The sequence below is a fragment of the Phyllostomus discolor genome, chromosome 10, assembly GCF_004126475.2.
Source record: "Phyllostomus discolor isolate MPI-MPIP mPhyDis1 chromosome 10, mPhyDis1.pri.v3, whole genome shotgun sequence".
In the NCBI taxonomy this organism is placed as follows: Eukaryota; Metazoa; Chordata; class Mammalia; order Chiroptera; family Phyllostomidae; genus Phyllostomus; species Phyllostomus discolor.
Window position 1 is genome coordinate 95,195,859 of NC_040912.2, and position 26,315 is coordinate 95,222,173.

At 54.8% G+C, this 26,315-nt stretch overlaps 1 protein-coding gene across 1 annotated transcript in view; it reads right to left on the reverse strand.

Annotated features, from left to right (window-relative positions):
- The window catches only part of PTPRN2 (protein tyrosine phosphatase receptor type N2), a 372,178-nt gene that overhangs the window by 239,427 nt on the left and 106,436 nt on the right, over positions 1 to 26,315 (reverse strand). The window contains 1 exon segment of the mRNA XM_036011084.1: positions 21,208 to 21,321. Coding sequence (XP_035866977.1) covers positions 21,208 to 21,321 — 114 coding nt within the window.

Below are 26,315 nucleotides of genomic sequence, written 5' to 3' on the forward strand. Positions count from 1 at the left end.
CGACTGAGCTCACTGTTTAATAACTCGAGTATCGTCTGGCACCATCAAAGAACGAGTTCAAATATGCCAGATTAAAGAAAACTATTCATTGGCTAGATCGTATGATGAGCGGTGGCATTACTGAAATGCCTGTGTTAATCGGGGTGCTGACAGGGGAGCGCCCGGGACAGCTGCCCTCCAGACTGGGGCCAGGCCCTGCCTGCCCACTCCCCACCCCCACCGCCTCCAGATGCCGGCATTTCCATTTTCTTTGCTGGTAAAGGGCAGAGGAGCTGCGGCGTAAATGCCTCGCTCACTTTCAAGCCTTGTTTGTGATGATTTATACATTATACACCTGCTGCAGCTTCTGCCCAACTCAGGAAGCTCTCTAATTGAAGAGGCTCAGAGATGCTTATGCCTTGCTGTGTATTTCAAAGACTGCTAATCAGGAAGGAGCCGCAGAGTCAGGACCGTCCTGGGCCCTGGCCTCGCACAGAGCGGACGCTGAGCTCACACGGGGGTGGTCACTGTGCCCAGCTCCCTGGCACAAGCCAACAGTAGCCCATAGAAATGAGACGGAGAGCTGGGCCCTCTCCATCTTGAGGGTCCCTCAGCGCCTCAGCCACTCACGTGTTGGCAGTGACTGTGGGTGACGCCTTCAGCACCAGGGGACAGGTGCCCCCCGACACAGGAATTCCCCTCGGAGCTGCCTGGATTCTGAAAAGGCAGACATGGGCTCGGCATCGCACCCCCAAGACCCTCAGCTTAGGGCAGCTGTCAGGGGCAGGGGCTGCCAGGAGTCCCTGATTCCCCCATCTGATTCCCCATCAGGGCACAGGATCTCTCTGAGAACCAATGACAGCCGGACAAGGGAGTCTGCACTGCGGTTCGAGGGGAACCTGGAAACGGGCTCCACTGTCGCTGCACAGAGAAGTCCAACATCCCGTGGTCCTTCCCTCCTCCTTTCCCTCACCTCTCTCCTGCCCTGGTTTAAGACATCGAACCGAGAGACATTTGCAAATAGCTTGAAGCTTGCCAACCTCTTAGGGCTGTGGACAGCCCCAGGGCCACTCCGGATACCCAGCCTCTGCCGCTGACTGACCACCAAGGACACAGCCAGGACACAAACACTACAGTCGGGCACTCAGCGGGCGACCGGTGGCATCACCCGAGGGTTCGACTTGCATTTCTCTGATGACTGACTGACCAAACACCTCACTCATCACGTCCCCACACGTACACCTTCCATTTCGAGGGCCTGGCAGGCTGCCTACCTTTTCCACTGATTTGCAATCGGCGTGTGTTCTGAAAAGGTATGTGTGGTCACTTCATATCTATCATCTACCGATCTATCTATCTGTCCATCTCTCCCTCTCCCCTCTCATGATGAAAATAAATTGTTAATTTCAATATAATCCAATGCATCAACTAAACCCTTTATGATAACACTATATACCTTAAGATACTTGACCCAGCAAGGCTGATGTGTAAGGGAAAACTGTAACTATTTTAATTTTAAAGCTTTTTGGTGCCTTGACTGACATGGCTCAGTAGGTCGGGTGTCATCCCTCAAGGTAAAGGGTCGCAGATCTGATTCCCCATCAGGGCACAGGCCTGGGTTGGGGGTTCAGTCCCCAGCCGGGGTATGTACAAGAGGCAACCAATCAATGTTTCTCTCCCTCTCCCTTCCCCTCAAAATAACTAAAAACCAAAAAACCCTATTTGAGTGAATTCAGAGAACAATGCAGTCAGCTTGGGCGCTGGACTCCAGTCTCTTGTCTGAGGTTGCCCAGACGGGCAGGGTTGCCCAGGCTTTGAAGAGAGAGACACGTGCTGCCTCTTCCCCCCTCCTCATAGATCCAGACGGGGGCACTGAGAACAGGAGGTTTGGACAGGCGACCTGGAATTTCCCTGAGAACAGGCTGTGGCCATTTTTCTGTGCCCATACTAGAAAAAGACAAAGAAAGATACAGGGACAGAGCTGACACACCAACAAGACCTAGTGGCCTGTCCATGGTCAGACTGGACGCCCCATCCCTGCCTCTCCAGCCATGGACCCGGCAGTGACCAGAGGTGTCCTTCAGTGAAGGCAGCCCACTGGTGGGGAAGGAGCCCCAGGACACAGGGCGCACCCCTGGAGCAAAGGCCAGCAAAGGCGTTGAAGCGGGTCCTGCGGGGGGAGCCATCCTGAACTCGGGCTGGTTTTGTAGGAGCAGAGAGGAGCATGGGCGAAAGTCGCAGGGGCCTGTCCCTGCCTGCCCTGGGTGGGCAGGTCAGGGGGACCAGTGGCGGCAATGGGCGAGCTCTGCCGCTGTCCCAGTACGCTGTGCTCCCGCAGGGGAAATGGGGCTCCTGACGGGACCCACCTCCCTGCAGCTGTCGCATGAATGCCAGGGAAGAAATCAAGTCACATCAGGGCAAAAAGATTCCGGGCCTCTCCCCTGGGGGGGGGGTCCTGGAGAAACCTTCTGTGATGAGAATGAAGACGAAGTTAGCAGGTAACGGAGGGCGGCGGGTCCACTCAAACCCACTGCTGTCCATGTCGTGGGTGCAGCAGAGTCAGCACCGAGCCTCCAACAAGCACGCCACCAACTCGAGTCACAGGCGTCAGACACAAGCATGCCCCCACACGCTGCACAATTAACTGCACGTCCAACAGTCACAGGCGTCAGACACAAGCACGCCCCCCACACTGCACAATTAACTGCACGTCCAACAGTCACAGGCGTCAGACACAAGCATGCCCCCCACACGCTGCACAATTAACTGCACGTCCGACAGTCACAGGCGTCAGACACAAGCACGCCCCCCACACGCTGCACAATTAACTGCACGTCCAAGTCACAGGCGTCAGACACAAGCACGCCCCCCACACGCTGCACAATTAACTGCACGTCCAAGTCACAGGCGTCAGACACAAGCAAGCCCCCCACACGCTGCACTCCAACAAGCACGCCACCAGCTCGAGTCACAGGCGTCAGACACAAGCGTGCCCCCCACCGCTGCACAATTAACTGCACGTCCAACATCTCAGACACAAGCATGCCCCCCACACTGCACAATTAACTGCACGTCCAAGTCACAGGCGTCAGACACAAGCACGCCCCCCACACGCTGCACAATTAACTGCACGTCCAACAGTCAACGAGTCAGTACTGACAAAGCTGGGCTAGTGGCGACTTAAAGCAAACGGCTGCATAGCTCATAATGAAGAGCCACGACCAGCTAACACGCCCCGCACTGCAGGCATCTCCACAGCAGCAGGTCCGGAGGGCGCAGGGCACCCCGCAACTCGGTCAAGCTTGGTGCCCAGACTTCCCTGTACACGTTGCCAGTTTTCAGTTTCTCCTTGCTAAATGTTCTCCTTGCCAGGAAACACTCATAACTCACACGGTGGGCCACTAGTAAGTAACTCTGAAGTACAAGCACAGAGGGGTTTTTTGGAGTTCTAGAAGAGACGCAAACAGACCTCTGCTGTGAGCCTGTCACAGGTTCTCGCCAAAGCCCAGCGGTCCAAAGCAAGCCTCACAGCTTCTGGCTGGGCAGGTGGGGCCAGGCCTCTGCTCAGCCCCAGCTGAAACTTCCAGACACAAGAGAGGAGGGACTGAGCTTCCAGGAGAAGCCGCAACGTGAGCATGCTCAGCCTTTCTCTCCCCACCAAGCCAGTTCTCAGTTCTCTCGGCTCCTCCTAGAGCGACCCTGGGTACCAGGCCCCTCGTCCCTCCCACATTTGCCAGATGTGTCTCTGACACCGGCTGACGTCCCAGGTCTGTCACTGTGCTCACCACGGACCTCCTAACGTGCTTACTTCCCACGGTTGGCATATTGTCGCCTCATGTGATAATTGGTTGTTTCATATAATTTCCTTTAGTTGGTTCTCATAAATTTGACCAACTCTGCCATTTGGTAAGTCCTGGCTGGAATCCCATTTATTGAGAGGGACAAAGGGCATAAAGGACACGGAGGCTGGAAAAGAAAGGGGGTCTACATCCAGTGAGGTGGGGCCTCGGGAAAACAGCACCCTCAGGAAACTTCCGCCACAGAGGAGTGGCCGCGACCGGACATGTAGTGGTTACTCTTGGGCCTTGGCCATATTCATACAGAGACTGGCTCACTCCACTTTCCCCAAACCCCTTGGTACCAAAGTTCAAGAATAAAAATGCATTCTTTTTTTTTGAAGATTTTATTTTATTTTTTAAGAGAGAAGTGAAGGGAGGGAGAAAGAGAGGAGGGAAACATTAATGTGTGGTTGCCTCTCACGTGTCCCCTACTGGGGATCCGGCCTGCAACCCAGGTATGCACCCTGACTGGGAGTCGAACCGGCGACCCTATGGTTCACAGTCTGCACTCAATCCACTGAGCCACACCAGCCAGGCAGAATGGCATTCTTGAAAGCCTGCATCCCACGGTTCTTCTGTGGTTTGGTTTTATCAGTGGCTTTTGTCAGAAGAAACGAAATAGCTTGAATCACAGAATTTTGAGTTTTAGGCACTGCTTACCAAACACAGACTGGGTTTGCTCAGAGAACAGCCTGTGTGTCCTAAGGTCAAGGTGTCTCTCTCCCCATCCCCATGGTTCCGTCCCACTCTCCGAAAGCACAGGGCTCCCACGGCAACACCATGAGTAAAATCCGAGTCTGGGACAAGCCAACGACACAAGAGTATAAAACCTCTGCAGGACCAGGGTGTGCCGGGTGCAGTGACGTCGGAGAGCCCCGTGCAGAGAGATTTCCTTCACTGAACTACGGTGCGCAGCTGTGGGTGCCTGGTGAGGGCGTCATGGACTCAGGTGATGGGTGGGGTGTGGAGAGCACTGGCCTGGGGATGATCGGAGTCATGGTGACTGATGAAGGACTTCGTGGTGCAGACCCACAGCAAACGCCCCGCTGCTCAGCCCCTGCCAGTTCTGTCTACCGTGAGAGCCCTCCTTCCAGCGGTGCTGGTCCAGCAGCCCTTAAACCGACTCCAGATAAAGCCTCCCAAGGGCTTAGGAAATAAACAGAGTGGGGAGAAGTGTTGCCTTTTTGCAAAAGAACTATCTTCAAAGATGCCTCTTTCCGTTAGTTGCCCAGTCCTGCCCTCTGGCCTTTGCCCTGCTGCCTGGTGACGCTGGCTGACTTGGGAAGACGAGAAGAGCTTTTCCTGAGCACTGGGTGGCTGAGGTCACATCCTCGGGCAGACATTCATCTTCACCTTCTCCGCCCACAAACCAGACAGCTGCCTCGCTCAGAACCTCACTGTTGGCAGCTCACATGCCAGCCGGGTTCACTCAATTGTGTAGCCCGAGTCTGTAGTTTATTTTAGTGGCAATAGGTGTCTTTACTAACTTCCTTAGTACTATTCGTGGAATCATAAGGGCTCTGAAGTTTTCCTTAATTCCTAAAGTTGTACAAGGTCTGTCCAGAAAAAGTCCAGCCATTGTTAATATAACGAGAATGGTTTGCGCGACATCAGTGTGACCTGGCAGCCCAGGAGACTGGACTGGAATGCACATGCGTGAACAATGACGGCTTCACTGTACCAGTCAGTGGGGGCGGTAGATGCCACTGGCTCTACTGACTGTGTGGCCATCACATTCAACATGACTGAGCAAGTAGAACAACGAATCTGATTCAAATTTTGCATTAAACTTGAACATTCCTCTGTGGAAAGTATTTGGACGATTCAGAAGGCTTTTGGAGATGATGCAATGAGTGCAGCACAAATACAAGCGTGGCACAAATGCTTCAAAAATGGTGGTGAATGTGTTGAGAGTGATCCACGTTCTGGAAGGCCCACAACAAGCAGAACACCTGAGAATGCTGAACATTAGGGCCACAATCAACAAGGATCGGCCGGCAACTGATAGTGTGAGAACTAGACGCTGATCTGGGAATTCCAAAAATACTATGTCCAGGATTTTGACCCAGGATCTTGGCATGAAACGTGTCATGTCAAAATTATTCTGTGGCTTGTGTTACCAGAGCAGAAGGAACACCGTGCTGCAGTTGCTAATGACCTGATTCCAACTGCTACCAATGAACCAGATTTCCTCATGAAGGTCATCACCAGAGATGAATCGTGGGTCTAGGCTTGCATGATCCAGAAACGAAGGCCCATTCATCCCAATGGAAGTCTCCTGGTTCTCCACGTCCAAAGACGAGGGAAAGTCGCAGCAAGGTCAAGGCCGTGTTAACTGTGTTTTTATAGGGAAGGTGTTGTCTGTCAGGTGTATGCCCCTCCAGGCCATATAAGAAATAGGTCCCAAGGTGCCTACTTTAAAGGGGACTAAGGCATCATTGTCCTATGTACAATGTATCTTATATCTTCTTCAATAAATGTCTCCATTTTTCATGGGTCATGGCTAGATACTTTCCGGACAGGCTGTTTTACGGAGTAGATTAGATGGTGTAACAGACTTAAATTAATACATTTTGGCATTCACAGAACTCTGCTCCAAGTATCACACAGCAGCATCATGATGTTGCCGTGTCAGCGTCTGGAGCTCCACTTGCCAGGTGGAGGACGAGAAGTGGAGGGTTTTTACAGCTTCAACCCAGTGCAGACTGAGCACCGAAGGACACCTGCTTAGTGTGGCTGGAGCTGGCCTCTTGCAACAGGGGTGGGAAATGGGAGGGCCCTGACCGCCCCCCCCCATCCACCCACCTTCACTTGGAGCACAGCAGGTGCATGCCATCCCATTCGGCAACTAGTGTCCAGAGCATGAGACTCACTGTCCTCTTAGTGTTCCTGTGTTAGCTGTTTCCGCCTCTCTCTTTTCCTCTTTTTCATGTTTAGAGTACAGATTGATCCCTGATCTTCGAACTTCACCTTTGTGTTCTCTGGTTAAATGTGTGGGAAGGGAGCTTACTGCCTTGCTTCCCTCCCATCCCCTAACCATTTCGCCTGAAGAGATGTTGGCAGGTACAACCGCTGTTCCCACTCAGAAAGACCAAATCAGCACAGGCTGAAAAGGTCAGAGGTGGCTCCCGGGCTGCCGCTCAGCGTTGCCCTTAACAAACGATCAGGCATGAGCGCAACCCCGCAGGCTGCTCTGTGGGTTGCAGGGCCTCCTTGCCAGCGTAATTTAAAAACACTCTTGCTCAGTAAATCCAGCAGCAGCGCCGCGTGCTCTTGAGGCTTTGTGGCTGCTGCCAGGAAGGACTGTCAAGGGCGGGGGGGGGGGGGGGGGGGGGGGGGGGGGGGGGGGAGGGGTGGGGGGGGGGGGGGTGGGGGGGGGGAGCAGAGGGAGCAGAGAGCCGGGCTGCCCATGCTGTCCTCGTAGAGGCTCAGCCCAGGACACAACACGCCCATGGAGGGTGCACTTCAGTAACCTCCAGAACGTGGTTTGGTGTTTACCGAGCACCTGTCCTAACTCAGACGTGTGCCAGACCCATGGCGCACAGACACACAATCTACACTGCGTGCTGCCCTTCTCCGGGATTCCGCCTCATTCCCTCCTCGGCCCACCCTAATGACGGCCACGCACACATCCAAGCACAGGTTAGTTTATCGTCACTCACTTTCCTTCCAACTGTCCTCTCTACCACAGCGTTACACACATTTTTAAAATTCTTGTGTGCTGGTGACTTTGTGCTTTATTGATTTCATTTCAGGGTAGCAAAGGGAGCCTTACAAAACATTTGTTCTGAAAAAGGGCCCGGGTCTGAAAGGGCTGAGAATGCCAGTGACTTTCTGCAGTGGCTGCGGACGGGCCTTGAGGACTCGGGCAGCCGGCGGGGCAGGGAGGGGCGTTTGGAGACTGAGCAGCAGGAGGAAGACACAAAGCAGGAAAGCGCTGAGCACGTGGGACACTCTGTGGAGGACATCAGTTCCTGCCTGTGCCCACCGGCGGCCTTGCATCAACTGCCCAGGGACGGCGTGTCCAGGACCTTGTCCACCACACCAAACAGGGCTGCTGTCTGAGAGGTGGGGGTCGCCCTGGTCCCGACTGGCTCAGGAAAAAGCAGCAACTTGCGTAACCAGTCAACCTTCCGTCTCGCGGTTTTTGGCTGAGGGTATCCACCCTTTCCAATAGAAAATAAATACGGAAAGGCAGTAACCACACTGAAGTTTCAATTAGGACCCGGGGCAGCGGGGAGAAACCATGCATAGTTAAAATGACTAATTTGCAAGGGGAATAAAGCGCCTTCCCAGATAAACCCAAGTCATTTCATTTCTGAAGAATTTAGTCGGAATATTTATTTGCTACTTGACAAAGGATGACAGATTTCATCAGGGATAAGATCCCCTCCTTGGGTAGACAAAGACAGTCTCCCGGCTGCTTTTCAAATGCAAATCCACTGTGATTAGGTTAACCCTCCAAGCTGGAGAGCCCTCGTCCTCCTGGCCCCCAGCCCTCCCCAGTGCGCCTGCCCAAGGAGTGGGGCAGCTTCTGGAAGCTAAGGAAACGAGGAAATCAGGACAGCCAGAGCCCAAGCAGCCCTGGCGTCCAGACCCAGCCCTTCCCCAGCCCTGTCCCCGACGAGGGCCACCGTCCTGTGACCAGCACAGTGTGGGCCGGACAAGGCACAGTCCCTGGAGCCTTCCCCGAGTCCAGCTTCTGTAAGTGACTCTGGACAAACTGAACAAGAAGTGACTTAACAGGCAGGGGCAGGGCCTTTCCACGCACCTCCCATAAAGCAGCTCCCCAGTGCCATCCTGGATCAACTCCATTTTCACTGCACTTCCCAGAGCTGGGTTATTTTGTTCCCCCAAATACCCCGCCTAGCAAATTGTACTGAACAAAGTGCCTGGAAAAAGCACCCAACAATACACCGGAGGCACCCCTTCAATAAAGGCATCGCCCAGAAAATGCACTAAATTAGGATTTAATTGCTAGAAATTACTTTCAATTACAAAAAATTACGACAAATTACTTGTTGAATAGACACATTCTTTCACCACCATTAATAATTTAAAATTGCTAATTGCATGTAATTGTAAGTAATCTTTGTTCTTGGGTGAACAGCAAGGTGCTGCAGTACCCAGGCTGCCGTGCAGGCTGCACCTGCCCCCGGGATCCTCTGAGGGCCAGACCTCCCAGGAGAGGAGAGGCCTGGGGGTGGCTGCCCATTCCTCTCGGCCATGCCAAGGACCAGGGACAAGGGTGCCAGTCACCTGCCACTCTGACAGAGTGAGGCTCTGTTTTCAGAAAGCATCACCCTGAGAGCCAGCATCCACGTCACCCTAAAGTCCTAGAACCAGCCTTCTGGCCCTGTTACCTCCCAGCTGCCTTTTGCTGCAGCCAAAGGGTCTCCATCAACATCTCCATGTGCAGCTCCCTTCCAACCCCAGCGTCCTCTTCCACCGGCAGACCCCGCTGTCCTCTCCTGCAAGGCCGGCTCCATCCCTGAGTGCCCCTGCACAGTCTCGTTAGCCTTCCACCCCCCCCAACCGTGTAGCCTGGTTGGTACCCTTCCTCCGTAATTAACCACAGCAGGCCTCCACACCCCACCAAGACACGCTCCAGGCACCAGGGCACCAACAGATGGACCGTTTATCTGGGCATTGGATCTGTCCCTCCCACGATGCCCTCGGCCACCGAGTCCTCTGTGACTCCACAGGCACGTGGAGAGGCAGCTCTTGTGGGACTGATGCCTGCTGGCCAGCTTGACCTTTGAGTCCCCACCAGCAAGAATCAAAGCAGCCCTAAGCTGACCCCCCAACAGCGGCTCCTGCCTCTGGGTTGATCGTTTCTTACACACGCACGCGGGCCCAGGAACACACTCGCACGCCCAGACCCACGTCTGCGGGAGCTGGGACGGCCGGAGAAGTGCTCCTTCTCGCAGGCGCGGTGACTTCATCTCCCTGGCGTTTGCTTTAAGGACAAAGTGTCTGAGCAGGTGTGGCTGTGGCTTGGAGAAATGTCCTCCAGAACCACTGATGCCCCGCTCCGTTCCCGGGATGCCGGCGCGGAGGGACGGCTGGGGCTGTGAGGAGTCAGCACCGTGGGCCCCTGGCTGCCTGGGGCGTGGCGCACACACGGACCTGCCTGGGCAGGAGGCCCGCTGGCCCGGCCTGTGCTCAGACACTGACCTCGCTGGGCAGGTCCCCCGGGCAGGAGCGTACCTTCTGAACACCTCGGGTGCTTCTGAGGAGGGAGGCGGTCGGCTCTGAGGCCCACCTGGCTGTGGCGCTCCCACGGGAAGGGGTACTTCAGCGATTGTGGCCGTGCTACCCAGGTTCCAGTGCCCTGCCCTTCCTCCACAGCCCCCATTCCAAACTGAGTCAGAAAAGAGGGGAAAACCATGTTGCCCCCCCTCCTTTGGCCCTTCATGGGCCCTGGGCTCCCAGTAACACCCAAGTGCCCTCTCCACGCTGACTCACTCTTGGACAAAGGGAGGCTTCAACGGCACCTCATTCTGGCCTAAGGGAGGGCCGCACACCCAGTGCACGGAGGGCCGTGTGGGGAGTTGCCGCCGTGGCACAAGACTGGCAGCCTGCGGTCAGCTCCCCGGGGGGCTGGGAGGAGCCCCGGCAAGCCCTCCTCTCTGTCCTGCACCGCCTGGTGCTGAAGGGCTCTCAGGGAGCAACACCTCTGCCCCCAGCCTTCCGGTCCTCAGTCCAGCAGCATGCTCAGTAACGCCCCCTTCTGACGGGAACTGAGAGGGGACTGGGCCCCACCAAGCGTAGCCTGAAACACATACCTTTCGGCGAACAGACTGCTCCGAAGAAGCCCCTGAACTACCCCCAAACTCTTAAAAAATGATTTGCTCTCAAGCAGGTAACTTGTTTAAGGCTTGGATTCGTCCTCTAGTCCTCCTCCTACACAAGAACATAACAAACACACGCCGGCCCACAGCCGGTCCGCCACGGATCCTAAGGCCACAGCTCTCACACTTGGTTGTCCCTCTCGACCCCAGCAAGGCCCCCAACCTGCTGGGGCTCTCTCCACGCCGGAGCCCAAGCTCAGAGAGGGGTACCCTCTCAAAGTCAGCTGAAGGACAGCTCATAACCAGCACTGCTCTGAGGAGAAGGCCCAAAGGTTATGATGATCTGCCGAGAAGGGGCAAGAGGAATTGCAGGGGGAGCTGTGAGGGAGCTGGGGGTTGGGGGAGCTGCCGGAGGGAAGCTGGTGTGGGGCTGCGGTGGGAGAGGGAGCTGCAGAGGGTGCTGCAGGGGAGATGTGGGAGGGGAGCTGCAGGGGAGCTGCAGGGAGAGCTGCAGGAGGAACTGTGGGTGGGCGGGGGGGCGGGGCTGCAGAGGATGCCCAAGGGGAGCTGTGGGGGGGAGCTGTGGGGGAAAGCTGTGGGAGGCAGAGTGCAGAGGGTACTGCAGGGGGAGTTGCCGGGGGAGCTGCAGGGGGAGCTGCAGGGGGAGCTGCAGAGATTGCTTCAGGGGGAGTTGCTGGGGGAGCTGCAGGGGGAGCTGCAGAGGGTGCTACAGGGGGAGTTGCTGGGGGAGCTGCAGGGGAGCCGCAGGGGGAGCTGCAGGTGCCTCCCAGCTTCCCCACCCACCTGGACTGTCAAGTTAATCTCTGGCCCCGAAGTCTCCAGTCTCCACACACAAACCGTCTTTATGTACTTAATTGGCCGTCTCAGGGCCTGTGTTTTGAAACTAGGTCTTTGAAGACCCTTCATTATGGTATTGCGATAAAGGCAGCAAGAGCAGGGTTTAAGGAGAAAAAAAGCACAGATAAAAAGAGAAGCAGGAGATGAAAGGAAGGACGGATGACAGAAGGGGGGACGCTGGGGAAGGACACACAGGGACCCAGACACCGCCTTTGGGTTTTCCCCCATCCCAGATTCCCTGAGCCGGCTCACTGACTGAGCGAGAGAAACAGCACACACCTCTCTCTTTCAGAGGACCATATTATCAATTTTAAATTTTCTCAAACATTGAACCATGGAAGTGATTTTTGCAGAGTTACTACTGAGTTAGAACAGAGAAAGGAGGGCCCCTGGGGGTGGATTGAGGGAGACAGGAGGGGGCACGGCAGGCCCGGGACTGCACAGGCTGTGCACGAGCACCGCTGTGCACCAGTGTGAGGACATGGCAGACACAACTGTGCTCTGTCGATTCTTCTTTGCTTCTTTCATTTAAACTTTTCCGTGGTTGGAAGCACATGAACATCAAACTGGTGCATGCATCCCCGAGTTACAATGCCCCGTGAATACACGGGGGTCCTCGCTCAGTGGTTCTTGACTGGCAGCGGGCGATCTGCAAACAGAGGCTGGGCGAAGCCATGGGTCCGGGAAGCGCAACTTACAAAGCACTGTCAGACCCTCTGTCTCCTGTGAGCCTCCCGGCCCTGCAGTTTAAGACTGGGTCTTCCTGAGGCAACAGAGGAAGGAAGACCAGGCTGATGGGGGCACAGGGAGGGGCATTGAGCCCAGCTCCTCTGCCCTAGAGGACTGCCTGGCTTTCCACTCTACCTTTTCGGTTCCACCGAAGGTCACGGGAACCGAAATGGGCTTGTGGTTCCGGCACCTCATTCTGAGGGGCCACCTGCCCCAGTCCTCACTCCATAAAGGCTGTGAGTCCGTCACAGCTACATCCTGCCGTTTTCGTGTGGAACCTAAATGGTCTGATGCCCGACCCACACCCTTGTTTTTGCCAACAGAAGTAGGATTTACGTTTTCTACGGGGCCAAGGCATTTCTCCTGGCCCGAGGTTCCCACTCGAAGCTCAGCCGTCATCTCCCAGACTTTGTGGCCTCATGGAAATTCAGCTCGTAAGAAACCGGGACACCTGTCCAGGGTCTGGGTTTTCTGCCATGACCGGTGAGGAGGTCCAGCATTCCAAGAGGGTTCTGGCCTCTGGTCAGTGAGATTCTCTTCTGAAAAGCTTTTGTACAGGGCCAGGTGGGCCTGTTACAGGTCCCTGACGTAAATGACCCCATTATCCCTCAGGAATGGCTCCTTTTTAAAAATGTAAAGCAGTGGAACAGAAGAAATTATATATGTGCACAAGAAAGCTTCAAAACACCTTATATGCTCTGTGTGAAGACATCCTCACCCAGCACAACACAAACACTAACACTAAAAACAGCTGAGCCACTGGTCTTTTCCTGTTGTTTTGGGAAAGTGACTTACCCAAGGGGAGAGGAAAAGTGTGTTTTGCTTTTGAACTCTAAGGTGAAGGCCCACACCCTGGGACGAGGAAGCGGCTTCAGAGTGAGCGTGAAAGTACTTACTCCTGTGCAGAGGGCAGGGTGTGGGTGGAGAACTCTGACCTGGGAATGTGGTCTGGTCCCGTTCGCAGACCCAGAGCCTTGGCAGTGAGTGGAGGCTCCCGAAGGCCCCCTGGGGGGATTGGTAAAGCTGAGATAACGGCGCTCATTTTGGGAGAGGTGCTGAGTGTGAAATAAGGTGACTCTGTAACCGGCTCAGACACTGGAAGACGACTTGTTCCCTCCCATCCCTGTCCCTGTCCCCGACCCACAGGGCCCTTGGCTCCTGGGAAGCACAGAAAAGGAGAGGAAGACCGGTGGCAGGTGCATCCAGCTCTTTGCGTGAAAGAAACCACGCTGGCACATCATTACGATTTCATATTCGTCAAAGAAGAAACCAAGCATGCATCCCTGTCAGACAGTAATGCATTAGAGAAAACCAGTTCTTTTTTCTCTTTATTTTAGAGAGAGAAGAGGGGGAGTGGAAGGGAGCGGTGAGAGAGAGATGTCGATTTGTTGTTCTACCTCTTGATTCTTATACGTGCCCTGATCGAACCTGCATCTTGGCGCATCATGACAACACTCTAATCCACTGAGCTACGTGACCAGGAGAAACCAGTTCCTACTGAGGATGACAAAGTCATTGCAGGTCCGCTGCCCAGACGCAGAGGCGGGGGCAAGAGCTGGGCAAGTGGGAATGTGCCCGTCTGCTGCTCACATTCTCGATCAGGGCCTCCCTGCCTGTCAAGGCCAAGATGCCCAGCCCACAAAGCCAGGCTGGAAGAGCAGAGAGGCCGAGAGCCGAGCGTGGGGCCACTAGGAGCCATGCACTAGCACCAGTGGGCAATCAGTGGGTCCGGGGAGGGCAGGAGGTGAGCAAGAGGCCTGTTGGGGGTTGACCGTGTGCACCCATCCATAGGAGGTGGTGCTCTGGACTGGCTGCCCCTCTTGCATCTTGTGATGCAATAACACATGGGCACTCTTGGCCTGGAGGAGGAGGCAGTCTCTGAGCCCTGCGATGAGGCCACACCAGCTTCCTATAGGGCATCCGATAATCCTCTGAATGCATTCACCTGTGTTCACCCATGTGCTCCTCACCACGCTTTGCGGCAGATCCAGTTCTGCTGCTCTGCTTTATGTACAGTGTCTGATCGTCTTCATGCCTGAGGGTTCTAGACAACTTGTGACACAGAAATGCACATGTGCACATGGGGAGATAATGAAGACGTCATTACCTGCTGTTTGTTTTGTTTTGTTTTGTTTTGTTTCTGAGGACTAGGAGAACGTCCCCTCTTTGTTTTGGTGAATAAACTAGACTTTTATTGGCTTGTAATGTTATATAAAGAGTGTTTATCTATCTGCTTGTTGCCTTAAAATTTGAGGTTTACTGAGAATGTAACCCAAGAAGTAACCCTACAGCTGAGGTAGACAGGGACAGCGCTGGGCCCTCCAGTCCTGGCTTGCTGCTTCTGGTAACAACCCCTAGAGGCTGCACACAGTGCTCAAGAATTCTCTGTCTGCGCCAATGTTCCTGCACTTTGTGATTCAATTCCCGAGCTCAAATAAAAGGGGCTTCTTCATATGGCTTTTCCATTTACACATTGTTCCAGCCAATACCCCAGAACCCACAAAGCCACAAGAAAATTTAGTGCAGGAGGAGGGAGGTGAGAGTGGAGAGAAAAGAGGGTAAGCGCCGTTTCTAAAAGGAGATGTCCAGAAGCCAATCTGTAATTACCTGCCCACGCGCGCCTAAAGGCTTTTATTTGGTAATGCAGAGGTAACACGCAAGCCTGCAATGTGAATTATCTCTGACAATAAAAGCATGATGGTCTCTATGACCCATATAGCTTTTAGTGAGGTGAGGACAGAACTACATCCCATGCAGCCCATAAATGGGTCCCCGTGTCCCCACCTTCCTGCTTCTCTCATGAACGCAGTGTTTTTACGGCATCTGGGAAGCTTTCAGTTTTGTCTGGGCCTCAATCTCCCCTTCTGCTGATACTTTCAAGTCTCTGTGACGTCTGAAATGGGGCAAAGATGCCCCTGCCCAGAATATCTAAAAGCAGGTGCCCACCTGCCACCTCCCTGTGTGGCTTCTCCAGTCATGCTACGTAGGCCCCTGAATCCAGCTGGGAGCCTCAGTTCTGTTACGGTGGAGTCTACCTGACCTCATCCTTCAGACTTAAAGTGCAAATCTGTAGTTTGCCTCAGGAAAAAAGACGCAAGCTTTTAAAGCAGAGTCAAAATTAGGAAACCTAGTTTGTTGTTTTCTAATTGATTTTTTTTAGAGAGATTGAAAAAGGGAGAAAAAGGGGGAGAGAGAAACAGCGACCTGTTGCTCCACTTATTGATGCATTCATTGTTTGTTTCTTGCATGTGCGCTGACCTGGGGTCAAATCTGAAGCTTGGCGTATCAGGACAATGCTCTAACCAACTGAGCTACCCGGCCAGGGCAGGAAATCTAGTTTATATCATAAGGGTAGGGTATAGTTTACAAATATATCTAAGCATCTTCTGAAGGACAAAAATGCGAGATTCAAATACATATAAAGAAGAAAGACTTTGGTTTGCCCACAAAGTGACAAAACTGCGTGGGAAGTCCTTGTTTTCATTCTGGTTCCCATATTTGGCATCTTTCATGAAAACTGGAGGTTCTCTCCGGTGTCAGCTCAGCACCCAGCTCGGGATGAGAGTCCGTTTTCCGTGTCTACTCTGCAACTCCCAGCCGCCAGCTCCTAAACAACAAACTGCAATGTCAGGAACGCATCCACGGGGCCTCTGCCGTGTGAATGAACCACGGGAGGTGTGTAACAGGACCAGGTGGGGGAGGCGGCGGAGCCGAGAACCAGGGAAGAAGGGCCAGTGAGGAGATCCAGGGAGGAAACCGAAACGTGGTAGGAGCTAGAGGGAATGAACTTGGCCACTTCCACGTCCACCTGCGTGGTTCAGTCGCCTAGCTGAGAAGCGGGATGTGAGGCGTCCACTGAGCCCAGCCTTGTCAGCACCTTTGTTTTGTGATAATGTGTTGTCCTCTGATATCTGGTCCAAGCTTTCAATCATCCTATTGTCAACGTTCTTTGGCACATTATCAAATACCACGTTTGCTGTCGTTAAACAGTCAGATAAGCAGAAAGATGAACTTGTGTTGTTAATCTATCCCTCTGGGCCCATCCTCCCGTGACCAACTGTCTCTGAGGCTGCAGATGCAGCAGAGTGTGTGGTTCTTGGGCACAGAGGCCCCCACCCAAGGGGCTCCCAGGAGACCTGTGGCATCACAGACACAACATGGGGGACCCAGGAGAAGGCCAGGCTTGGGCAGCAGGCATGAGGAGCAGGAGGAGCCAGAGTTCTGGGAGTCTTGAATGTCTTAGAAAATACGAGATCTGCACATCCAAGGACACCAAGCTTCCTAGTTACGCTGCTCCTTAAGAGAAAGTGGTGAAAACTCACTGTGCAAAGTAAGACCCACTCTCTCGGGGTCAAGTCCCCAGAGGGGCAGCTCGGAGCATGGGAGCTCCTGGTGTCGTGGCTTTGAAGACCTGAGGAAAGAAAAGCTCTAAAAACCCTTCACATTTTCTGTCCTACCTACGGGACTATTTTCTCTCTACTTCAGACTTGTCAGCAGCAGAAGGAGCTGCTAACACTTTGGCTTCTGATAACCTGGAAACCACTTCTCAAAGGGAGGGCGAGTTCCGAGTTTGCAGGAAACCTGCCTGCCCAGGAGGCTGAGGAAGGCGGGGAAGTGCCCTCTGCTGTGTAGACAATGACAACGGTTCATCTCCTTCCAGTTCAGCAACCCTCAGGCCATGGAGGGTGAGCTCCCTGGACCATTCTTTCTGTTTAGAGGCAGAGAGAAAACCTTTGTCTTGGAAAGGGTCTTCTTCTAGTTAAGACCCCTTATTTATCCTTTGATTGTAAAACCACCAGGAAGAAGGGTCCTTTATAGCCAATAAGGAGGCACTATAAGCAAATATGGACCCAGAAAGAAGTCCAGTTCAAGGGATTTTCCCCAAACAGGAAACGGTGGGCAGGGCTGAGTGACGCGAAGGCCAGCAGAGTTGGAGGTGCTGCGTGCACACGGCACAAGCCGGGCCCTAAGCTGACGTGGGCTCGGCATCCACGATCCCACGCTCTGGGCTGTGCCGTCACGCCCACGGGAGTCCAGGCCCATGTTGAGGACAGAGCGATCTCCCACCATGAGTGCAGGCCACACTCGCGGCATGCACAACTACTTTTGAAAATTCAGCTATGTAAAGTTTTTAATGAGTCTAGGCTTATTCGAGTTTTCTCTGCCTTTCTGAGCCACTTTCATTGGTTTGTAGTTTATTTACTTTTTCACATTCCTTAGAACATGATGCTCATGGTATTCTCTTATGACGCTCACACTCAGCTTACCCAAGGTGATGCTGCTTTTTATAAAAGGGCTGTAGGAATTGCTTTTCAAGCCCAAATCTGGGTGGCAGGCAGCAGACTGGCTGGCTGCGTCCATCCTGGGCCAGTCTTCCAAAGCTGCCTGAGAAGCTCCTGTGGAGACCGGGGCTGGCGTCTGACTGCCGGCTGGGGCCCAGAGGGGACGGCCAGGTGCATCCCAGGGGTCATCTGGCTGAACCACCCCTCCCACTGGATGCCCGCTGCCTGGGCGTGGACGTGGATGAGTGACTGGCTGCATCTCCACAGCAGGTGCGGGACACGTGCCTGGCTTCGTTCTTGGCCGCTGGCTAAGTACCAGTGAGAGGAAAATGCACAGGAGGAAAGCACTCCAAGCTGTGCACATACCTGCACCTGTCTGGTTGGCCCGAGTGTTAGTTCACCTTCCAGGCTCCTCCCCAGAGTCCAACCAGGGCTCCTTCTTCCCTCACACCTGCTCAAGGCTCCGCCTTAACATGTCAGCAAATATACAGGTAAAGGAATGTGGCCGAGGCATAGGGTAGACACATGCTTGACTTTGGCTGCCACTGGGTCACTGAAATTTGTAGGTGATGCCTCCGGTCCCCTTTCTCACCCGTGGTTGCACATACCCCGTGGTGGAAAGCATGAAGCTGGTGTAGTTAATAGCGGCCCCTTCACAGAAATGCAGAGCAGCTGGAAGCTCCAGGTGCGGGTGAGGAGGTCTGGGGCCTGAGACCAACGGACTGGAGTCGGCTGCTGTTCTGTCCCGTCGGCCCCTCACGATCCTCCACTTCCCACCCTTAGTGGTCCCTCAGCCATGCACCTGCGCGTGTGAATGTCCACCCGATAGAATGTAAATCCCGTGAAGAACACCTAGCGGCTTTGTGACTATGCAGACCGCAACGCACACCTCCGCGTCTCCCACCTCATGGCACAGGACCCCCTGAAGTTTGGGGTGGGGAGTGTGGCTGGACCTCAGCAAGGAGGAAGGACCCTGATTTGCGGCAGAAGACGGGTGAGAGCGTGTGGGTGGACTGTGAGCAGAGCAACACTCAGGGGCGAAGACCCAGGAAACGCTGAAGCTCGCCCCATGGGCCTGGCACCGGGAGGCTCGGGCAGAGTGAGCCCAGAAGTGGTGCCCGCCCCAGCCTGGCCTGCATTCGCCGCGGCCAGCTTGGGCTTTCTGGGTCCTGTTCCGTATCACTAAGGATTTCCTTCCATTCTCTTTCAAGGAACCACGGCACTGTGGTAGGTATGTTTTTCTCAGTTTGCTTTCTTGATTTTGCTTTTGATGTACAGCTCAATACGTCAGGAGGCCCGGCCAGGAAGTGAATCCATAGTTGTTTTCACGACGGCAAATTACATGCCAGTGAATTTTAATGGATTGTCAGAAGTGAAATGTATTTCTTAAAAATTTAATCTGCGAGAGAACAATGTGTCTGCCCAGGAACTAAAGCTGCCTGTGGGAGAAACACTGGCCAATGAAGCCAATGTGTCTGTCCTGGACGGACACATTCACATGGAAGACAGAAGCGGCACAGGTAAATCCCACCTCCCTCCCTGCCTCATGGAGACAGCTCCCCAGTGGCAGGGGAAGCCGCTCTCTGTCCCCCAGACGAGCATCCGTGTCTGCAGGACGTGGCTGGAATGCAGCCACCGCCATGCAAACGTGGCGACCTGGGTGGTGTGAGGGCAGGGGCCCTGAAAACACTCCCTTCCCCAAACTGTTCTGTATCATGTGAGCCGTGCCCAGGAAACCAGCAGGATTAGAGCCTGTCTCCCCTAAAGAGTGCCCCCAACAGCTCAGGGGTGTCGTCCACTGTTTGACGTACACTGTGGACATTAGTGAGTGATGTATCAGGAATGACTTGTTAATCACCACACGTGAACCACAGTAATCAATGCAAGAATAGGGAGAACTGTTCAGGGGTCGGGGGTGAGGGAGCATATGCACACTCTACTTCCTGCTCAGTTGTCTGTAAATCCACAAATGCACTGAATAAATCTACTAATTAAAAAGCTCGCCTGCCTCTGTATTCCACCGCCTCCTTAATGAGCTGTGCCTCCTACGGCTCAGACCACCCTGCATGGGGCCTTTACCACGTTGGGGCACTGCCCAGAAAGGAGCAGCTGCTGAAAGCTGGGGTGCAGACAGATGGGCGGGTCCTCCTGAAGGCAGACACTGACCCCAAAGCTCATCAAGCTGGGAGAGGCATCCCTTCCTCTCCTGCTGAGGAGGTGGCCCCCGCTGTGCACCACGGACCACAATGCCCGAGAAGCACATCAGCTCTCTAGTCTGTGCCACTTTCTGGTCCCCACAGGACATCAGCAGGCCCCTCAGGGGAACCACCGTGCACACCCTTGGGAGCACCGAGGGGACAGTCTCTGCAGATAACTACGCTCCTGTCAAGAAACTGCTCCTGGCTGGCAACTAGGCTTCCATGGAGACTGAACACTTGACCGTGGGCCACCCAGTTACCATGGGACTTGACTTGATTACGGAGAATGAGGCGAAGCAGGACCCTAGTGGAAACACATCGTGTCCTCTGCCCACTCGCTCTGACCTGCAGCCCCTGCTGGCGCGACCCTGCCACCCCGCCGCCTCAAGGCCGCTCTCAGCTTCTCTGGCTCCCCAGCGAGGGGCCAGTGTCTGCCCTGGGAACGGACACAGGCTCCCGTCCTCCTCGATGACCCGCTCAGATCCATTGTCCCAGGCCCAGGTGCACATGCTGCAGCCGGGGAGGGCCACTCGGCCAGCTCCCACACTTGCGGATGGCCACACCCTGTCACTAGTCACACGACTGATTGCACACAAAGCCCCCTCATGCGTGGGTCCCCATCTGCTGACCCTCCACTCAGAGCTTTCTGAGGCCTTCACAAGCCAACGTGCGCCGTGAACACCGAGACAGAAGAAGAACAAGTGGGGTTGCCCATGCTCAGTCGGCACAGACATTGCTTTACGAAGCAGCTCAGAGCCGGGGGAGCCTGTGACTCCCGGGGATGTGGCTCCCGGCCCCTCCCTTCCAGGCCTGCCCCCAGCAGGGCGGGGCCTTTTGTGTCCCGACCACCACAGGAGGGTCCTCCAAGCGCTGCGCCTGCACGCTCACCCACACACGTGTGCTCACCATCGGCCTCTTGTCCAGGCTCTGGGGGCGCGAGGAGCCCCCATTTTACCTCAGAAACAGGACAGGCCACACTCACACCTCACCCTCAATTTAAAAAGCATATACATAACGTAAATTATAAATAATAAGTCACAGAGAATAATTTCCAAGTTATTAAAATTTTAGAAATTTTGAATGATCTGAGCAGCCCATGAAGCAAACAGGTGGCAGGAACTCCCTCCAAAATAACTGTGTGACAACACTTGGCGTGACAACGTAGGTGGAGGTGACTGGCTTTCTCGAGGTTGATCAGCAGTGGGGTCGGATGAGGTCGGCCAACGAGAGCACCCTCACGAGCTCCAGCATGAACCGCAGCTGGAGCACCTGTGGTTCCTACTGTGCACATGGCGGCCACCCTACCACCTCGCACCCCGAAGGGAGCACCTGCCTTGTGACCTTGGTGACCAAGACCCCCTGCACCCAGCCCTCCGCTCCGCATTGCCACCCTGGCTCACTACGTCCCTTTCTGCTCCCTCGCTACCGAAGAGGCCCTCAGAGTTTGAGAAGTAAAGTGCTTGCTGAATGCCCAGCGGAACGGCAGTCCCTGGAACTCCCCCTCAGGCTGCTGGCTGGGACGGCCTACCTGTGCGGGACAGCTTCTGCAAGGTGGTCGTCAGGTGCTTCAGGACCCCCGGCGACACCTCATAGCGGTAGGTGTCTGTCACTGGAACCTTCTGGCACCTTCCAAACACTCCGTCTGTGGGAGAAGGGAGGCAGAGAGAGAAAGTAATGCTTCATTTTCAAAGAGGAGGCAGAGATGACACCGTCCTTGCACCATGCCGAGGCTTTGGAAATGGTGTCAAAAAGTCACCAAAGGACTGTGAGAATTCAAGAGGCTGGGAGAGCTGTGGTTTTGTTTAAATAAAGAGCACAGTGCATAGGAAACAAAGGCAAAGCTGGAGAGAAGAGACTCGGGATCCCAGTGCCAGTTGTATTTTTATTCCACGTTCCCATCCCTTCCCTCTTCTGACCCTCCCCACCCTTCCCCACCCCTCCCTTTTTGTAATTTCCAGGCTGCGACTTTCACATTTTTGACAAAAAAGTCAGTAACACTCCGGGCCAGTTTCCCAGATGAGACACAGAACACCAGGAAGTATAATATTAATTTGCAGAAGCCACGAGGAGCGCCTTCCATGCGGGCACCACGTGGGAGGCGCTGGCGTGAGGGTGACCAGACACGCCAGGCAGGTGGGCGGGTGTGAGGGGGATTTCAAAGGACGCAGCGAAGGAGAGGTGCTCTCGGGGCAGGGTGCACAAATGGGGCAGATCCTGCAGCTCCCTCCCCGTCTGCAGGGACAGGCCCTGCTCATCAGTGTCCGTCCAAACCACACCTTCCAATTAATTTAGGCCCCAGCGAGTCTTTATTCTCGAATTGCTCACTTTGAGACAAGCTTCCTGTGGGGGCTCAAACATTCAAATGACCGCCTTTCCTGCACACAAAAGACCGATTCAGGGCCCGTGCGGGACACACAGCGCGGCCATCTGCAGCTCCAGGCTGGCCGGAGGGAAACGCGTCTTTCATTGTTCACAACAGTCTCGCTGCCCCGAGTGGAGCTGAAGAAAGCCATTCAAATGCAACAAGTTTAATGAGCAGAAGCACATGTGCCCAGTGCCAGGCTGACTGGGTAATTGCCGGTCTGATCTCACCCATGTGCTTAGACGGACTGCGCCGTGTGATTAGCAGAAAATCATCTTACGTGTTGCAAGCACTTTGCAGATTTCTGTGGGACTTTGCAAAGGTCAGAGGCTCTGCCCGCTGCTGGGAGCAAGCCACAGTGACCATGAGGGGCCCGCTTCCGCCACACCTCTGCCATGCTGGGCTTGCCGGCACTGCCTCGCCCAAGTGCCTCACCAAAATTCATGCATCTGCCACCTACACCCAGAGTGATTCAGTGACAGCTCCCTTAGAGGGAGGGTCTCGTCCCCATGGCCACTGCCTGGGGAGATGAACAGTCTGAGGCGAGAACTCAGACTACAAGTGTCCCTGTTCTCACATGTGGTTTTGTGCCAAGCACTCTGTGCCTGTGGGTGGTGTGGGTGGGAGGCCCAGGGCAGGGTGGGGGGCAGGAGGGGGCAAAGGGGAGAAAATGAAGACTCTTTAGAATGTACCTGAAACTTCCATATTTTCTCTTTTTTATTTACTAATTTACACATTTTATTTTTTTCTTTTTATTGCATTTTGGGGTGACATTGGTTAATGAGATTATATAGGCTTCAGGTGTGCAATTCTATAACCCATCCTCTGTATATTGTGCTGTGTGTCCACCACCCCATTACCCTCTTCTACCTGCCCCACCCTCCCGCCCTCTGGTGGTCACCCCACTGCTGTTTGGGTCTAGGACATTTGTTTGTTGGTGTTGCTTTTCAGATGGGAACACCCTGGGTGCAGAACTGTAGTGTGTGGATTGGAAGGAGCATCGAGATGGCCTAACCCCACATGTTACAGAGGAGGACACCAAGGCTGGAGTGTGGGGGCCACAGAGGGGTCAGCAGCTGAGCAGGAGGAAGAGAAATCAGGCTCCTGGGCTCCCCCAGCCCAACCTCCGTGGCACTCACACTGCCAGAGACACACCTGAGAACCACCCCCCTCAGGTAACACACCCAATCGCTCAGGTTCTGAGGGAGAAATGTCCAAAGACATTTCCTGACTGTTTTGGAATATCTCGAGTAAATTATTTCCCTTCGGAGGTAGAATGCCATCATTCTTTAAATTTGGTTTCTGGTGTACAATGTTACAAGTATATTCTCAGAAAAGTGTTGACAGGTGTGTTTGTATGTACATGTGCATACATATTTATGTGTGTATACGTGTATAGATGCATACATGTGTCTACCCATGTGTGTCTATAGGTCCATGCATAGCTGTGTGCATCTGGGTGTGCCTACATGTGTGTTTTGCATGCATGCATGTATTGTGTTCATGCGTGCATGTGTAGGTACCCATGGGTTTGTAGTTATAGGTATATGTGTGTTTGTATATGCACATGTCTATGTGAATGCACACACACACTGTGTGTGCATGCTCGTGTATACACACATGTGGCACATGCTCGTGTGTGTTGTTTATGTCATATGTGCCCATCTAGGTGTGTGCGTGTGTATTTGTGGGTGCACACACGTCTGTCTATGTGCCACGTGACCAGCAGGTCAGCCCACCAGGCAGCCCCAGGCGTGAACAAGTTTGTCTCAGTCTCCCCCCGAGAACCGTTTTGCTAAGTCCCCTGGGATGCGTCTGGGGCTCCCGTGAAAGGCCTCTGCTGAGGAGTGTCCACCTGAGAGTGCCGCCACACATCCGTCACGAGGGTCCAGAGGAGGAACCCGAGGCCTGGGTTCGGGGCAGAGGCAGGATCCCTACCTGCCACCGCCGGGCCATGGGTGGCTCACGTCAGGTCACAGACCTTTCCCACTTATGTGGCCTCTGGTGGCTCTAGCTGCGTTTCCTGTGGCGACATGACCATTTCTCTGCGCTCAGGACATTTCATCCCCTTCTTTTTCTAATGCCCTTTTCACATCTCTTCATGATCTCTTTGGGAAGAGATGATGGGACTGAGGAATCAACAAATATAATGTGATCACCTCACTCAGATTTTCCAGGAGGGGTAATTAGCTTAGGGCATTGCTAGGGACATTGCAATGCTCCTACGTGTTCAATCACTTGTGTAAATCGTTTCTTCATGGAAATAGCATGTGTGTGTAACTCTTCCCTGGAAACCTCCAGGTCAATGTTCCTGATTTTGGAGAAAGAAGAGAGGCAGACAAGGTGCCACAATGACAAAATCTTCACAAGGGAGGGTGCAGCAAAGGTGGGCTTGGAGTAATTATGGGGCAGGGAGAGCCGAGAAACAAGTCGTCCACGTGCAGATTCCTCACGAGGGTAAGGGTGGGAGTGTTCAGGGGGCTTGGGCCCGATCAGCCCAGCCGCTCCCCGCACCCCTAGGAGCGATGGCCTGCGATGTGCAGTCAGGGCCTCAAAACACCATGCACAGTGGGCACCGAGTGCACTCACTCGCCCAGTGAGGTGGCCAGTGACCCCGGGACACAAGGACCACAGTGGCTGGTCTGCAGCAGCTCCAGCTTTGCCTGGGAAAGGCAGGGGTAATCACAGGTGTCAGCCTGGGGCCCCGGCTTCGTGCATGCCTTCAGGAGGAACCCAGCCCCACACCCGGCCCCGGGGCTGCACCTGCTCAGGTAAGCACCCATTAGCTCCAAATCACACTGTCCAAACTTGACATTCATCCACCTCCCCTGTGTGGAAGTCAGGCCCCAGGCGGTGGCAAAGATGAAGCAGCAACAGTGACCCCTGGTGGCCGCCTCCCTGCAGAGTCGGACCCTCATCAGGCCAGCGCAGGCCAGCTGTGTCCAGCTCGGGACAATGATGCTCTGGTTGCCAGACACGTCACAGACCCACCAGTTGTCCCCAGTGCCAGCTCCAGGGAGGAGATGAAGGCGCTGCTTCCTAGTGAGGCGGGGGTAAAACACATGCACTCACACGTGTGCACACTTGCACAAGCACACTCACACTGGGAAGAGCATCACACAGCCTCCCAGATTGTCCCCATGGTGCCATCTGTCCTACGAGCTTTGCAAGCATCTCCCACAGGCACCACAGACACGCTGACGAGCCCTCATCCTTGGACCGAGTGGACCAGACTTGGCCCCCCCGACCCCTGGGGGATGAAGAGGCACCTGCCGGGAGGAGCTGAAGGGGACAGTCCCCTTCACAGTAGTGCTCAGAACACAGGCTCAGAGTAACAGGGCCATGGGCACCTGGACCCCCTCCCCAAGCCCTGCAGACAGCTGTCACCACGGAGGAAGTGCCTTGTGCACGGGATGCACCAAGACGCCCTGACACAGAGGGCTGTCAGCACCGAGTCTGAGGCTGTTAATCAGTCCCTCAGGACTGTAAGGTACCTGAGGCTGTCCAACTGAAACCAGGCGTCCATGACCCTGTCTGCGGCCTCCACAGCAGGCCGAGGGACCCCTACCCCGTCTGTAGGCTCCACAACAGGCAGAGGGAGCCCCTGTTGCCCCCCTCCAGCATCACTCAGCTGCTGAACACCCAGCCCCTCCTCCAGCACAACTGGGGGCCCAAGAGGCAGGTCAGCAGACCCCACCCAAACCAGCTCCCAGGATCCACACGTCCCATTAAAAAAAGGCCCGGACTGCACTTCTGGGCCCTGCTGTGGGCATCACACCTCGATGGGAAATTGCATCTCAGGAGCCCGCTGGCGAGGAGCGCAGGCGGCCCTCACAGCCAGGGCAGAGCGGGCGGCAGCCCCACCCCACCCCGTGCCTGTGGCTGCCCGACAGAGGGCTCACTCTCAGGCAGACACGGCCCGCACAGCCCCTCCTCAGGAGCGCCTCTCGGGCAGGCTCTGTGCCCTGCAGCTGTGGTCCGCAGCGGTCTGAGCTCAGGCAGGAGGGAGAGCCGCCACCTCAAGGCCCTTGCTCCCCCCGGCCGCTGCCTGAGCAGTGTTTTGCAAGATGCCTGGGTGCACGTCAGAGCAGCTCCTTCACCTCCTTCTCGCAACGGCTGAAACCGAAGCCGGCTGAGGTCTGCGGCGGGCCGCTCGCCCCCGCTGCATTTAAACGCCTATTGGCTTCTGACCCCGGAGACGAGGTCTGGCAGCTCAAGTGTCTGCAGCACCCAGAGCCCCGCAGGCAGGCGGCGGGGGCGGGCGGCCTTGGCAA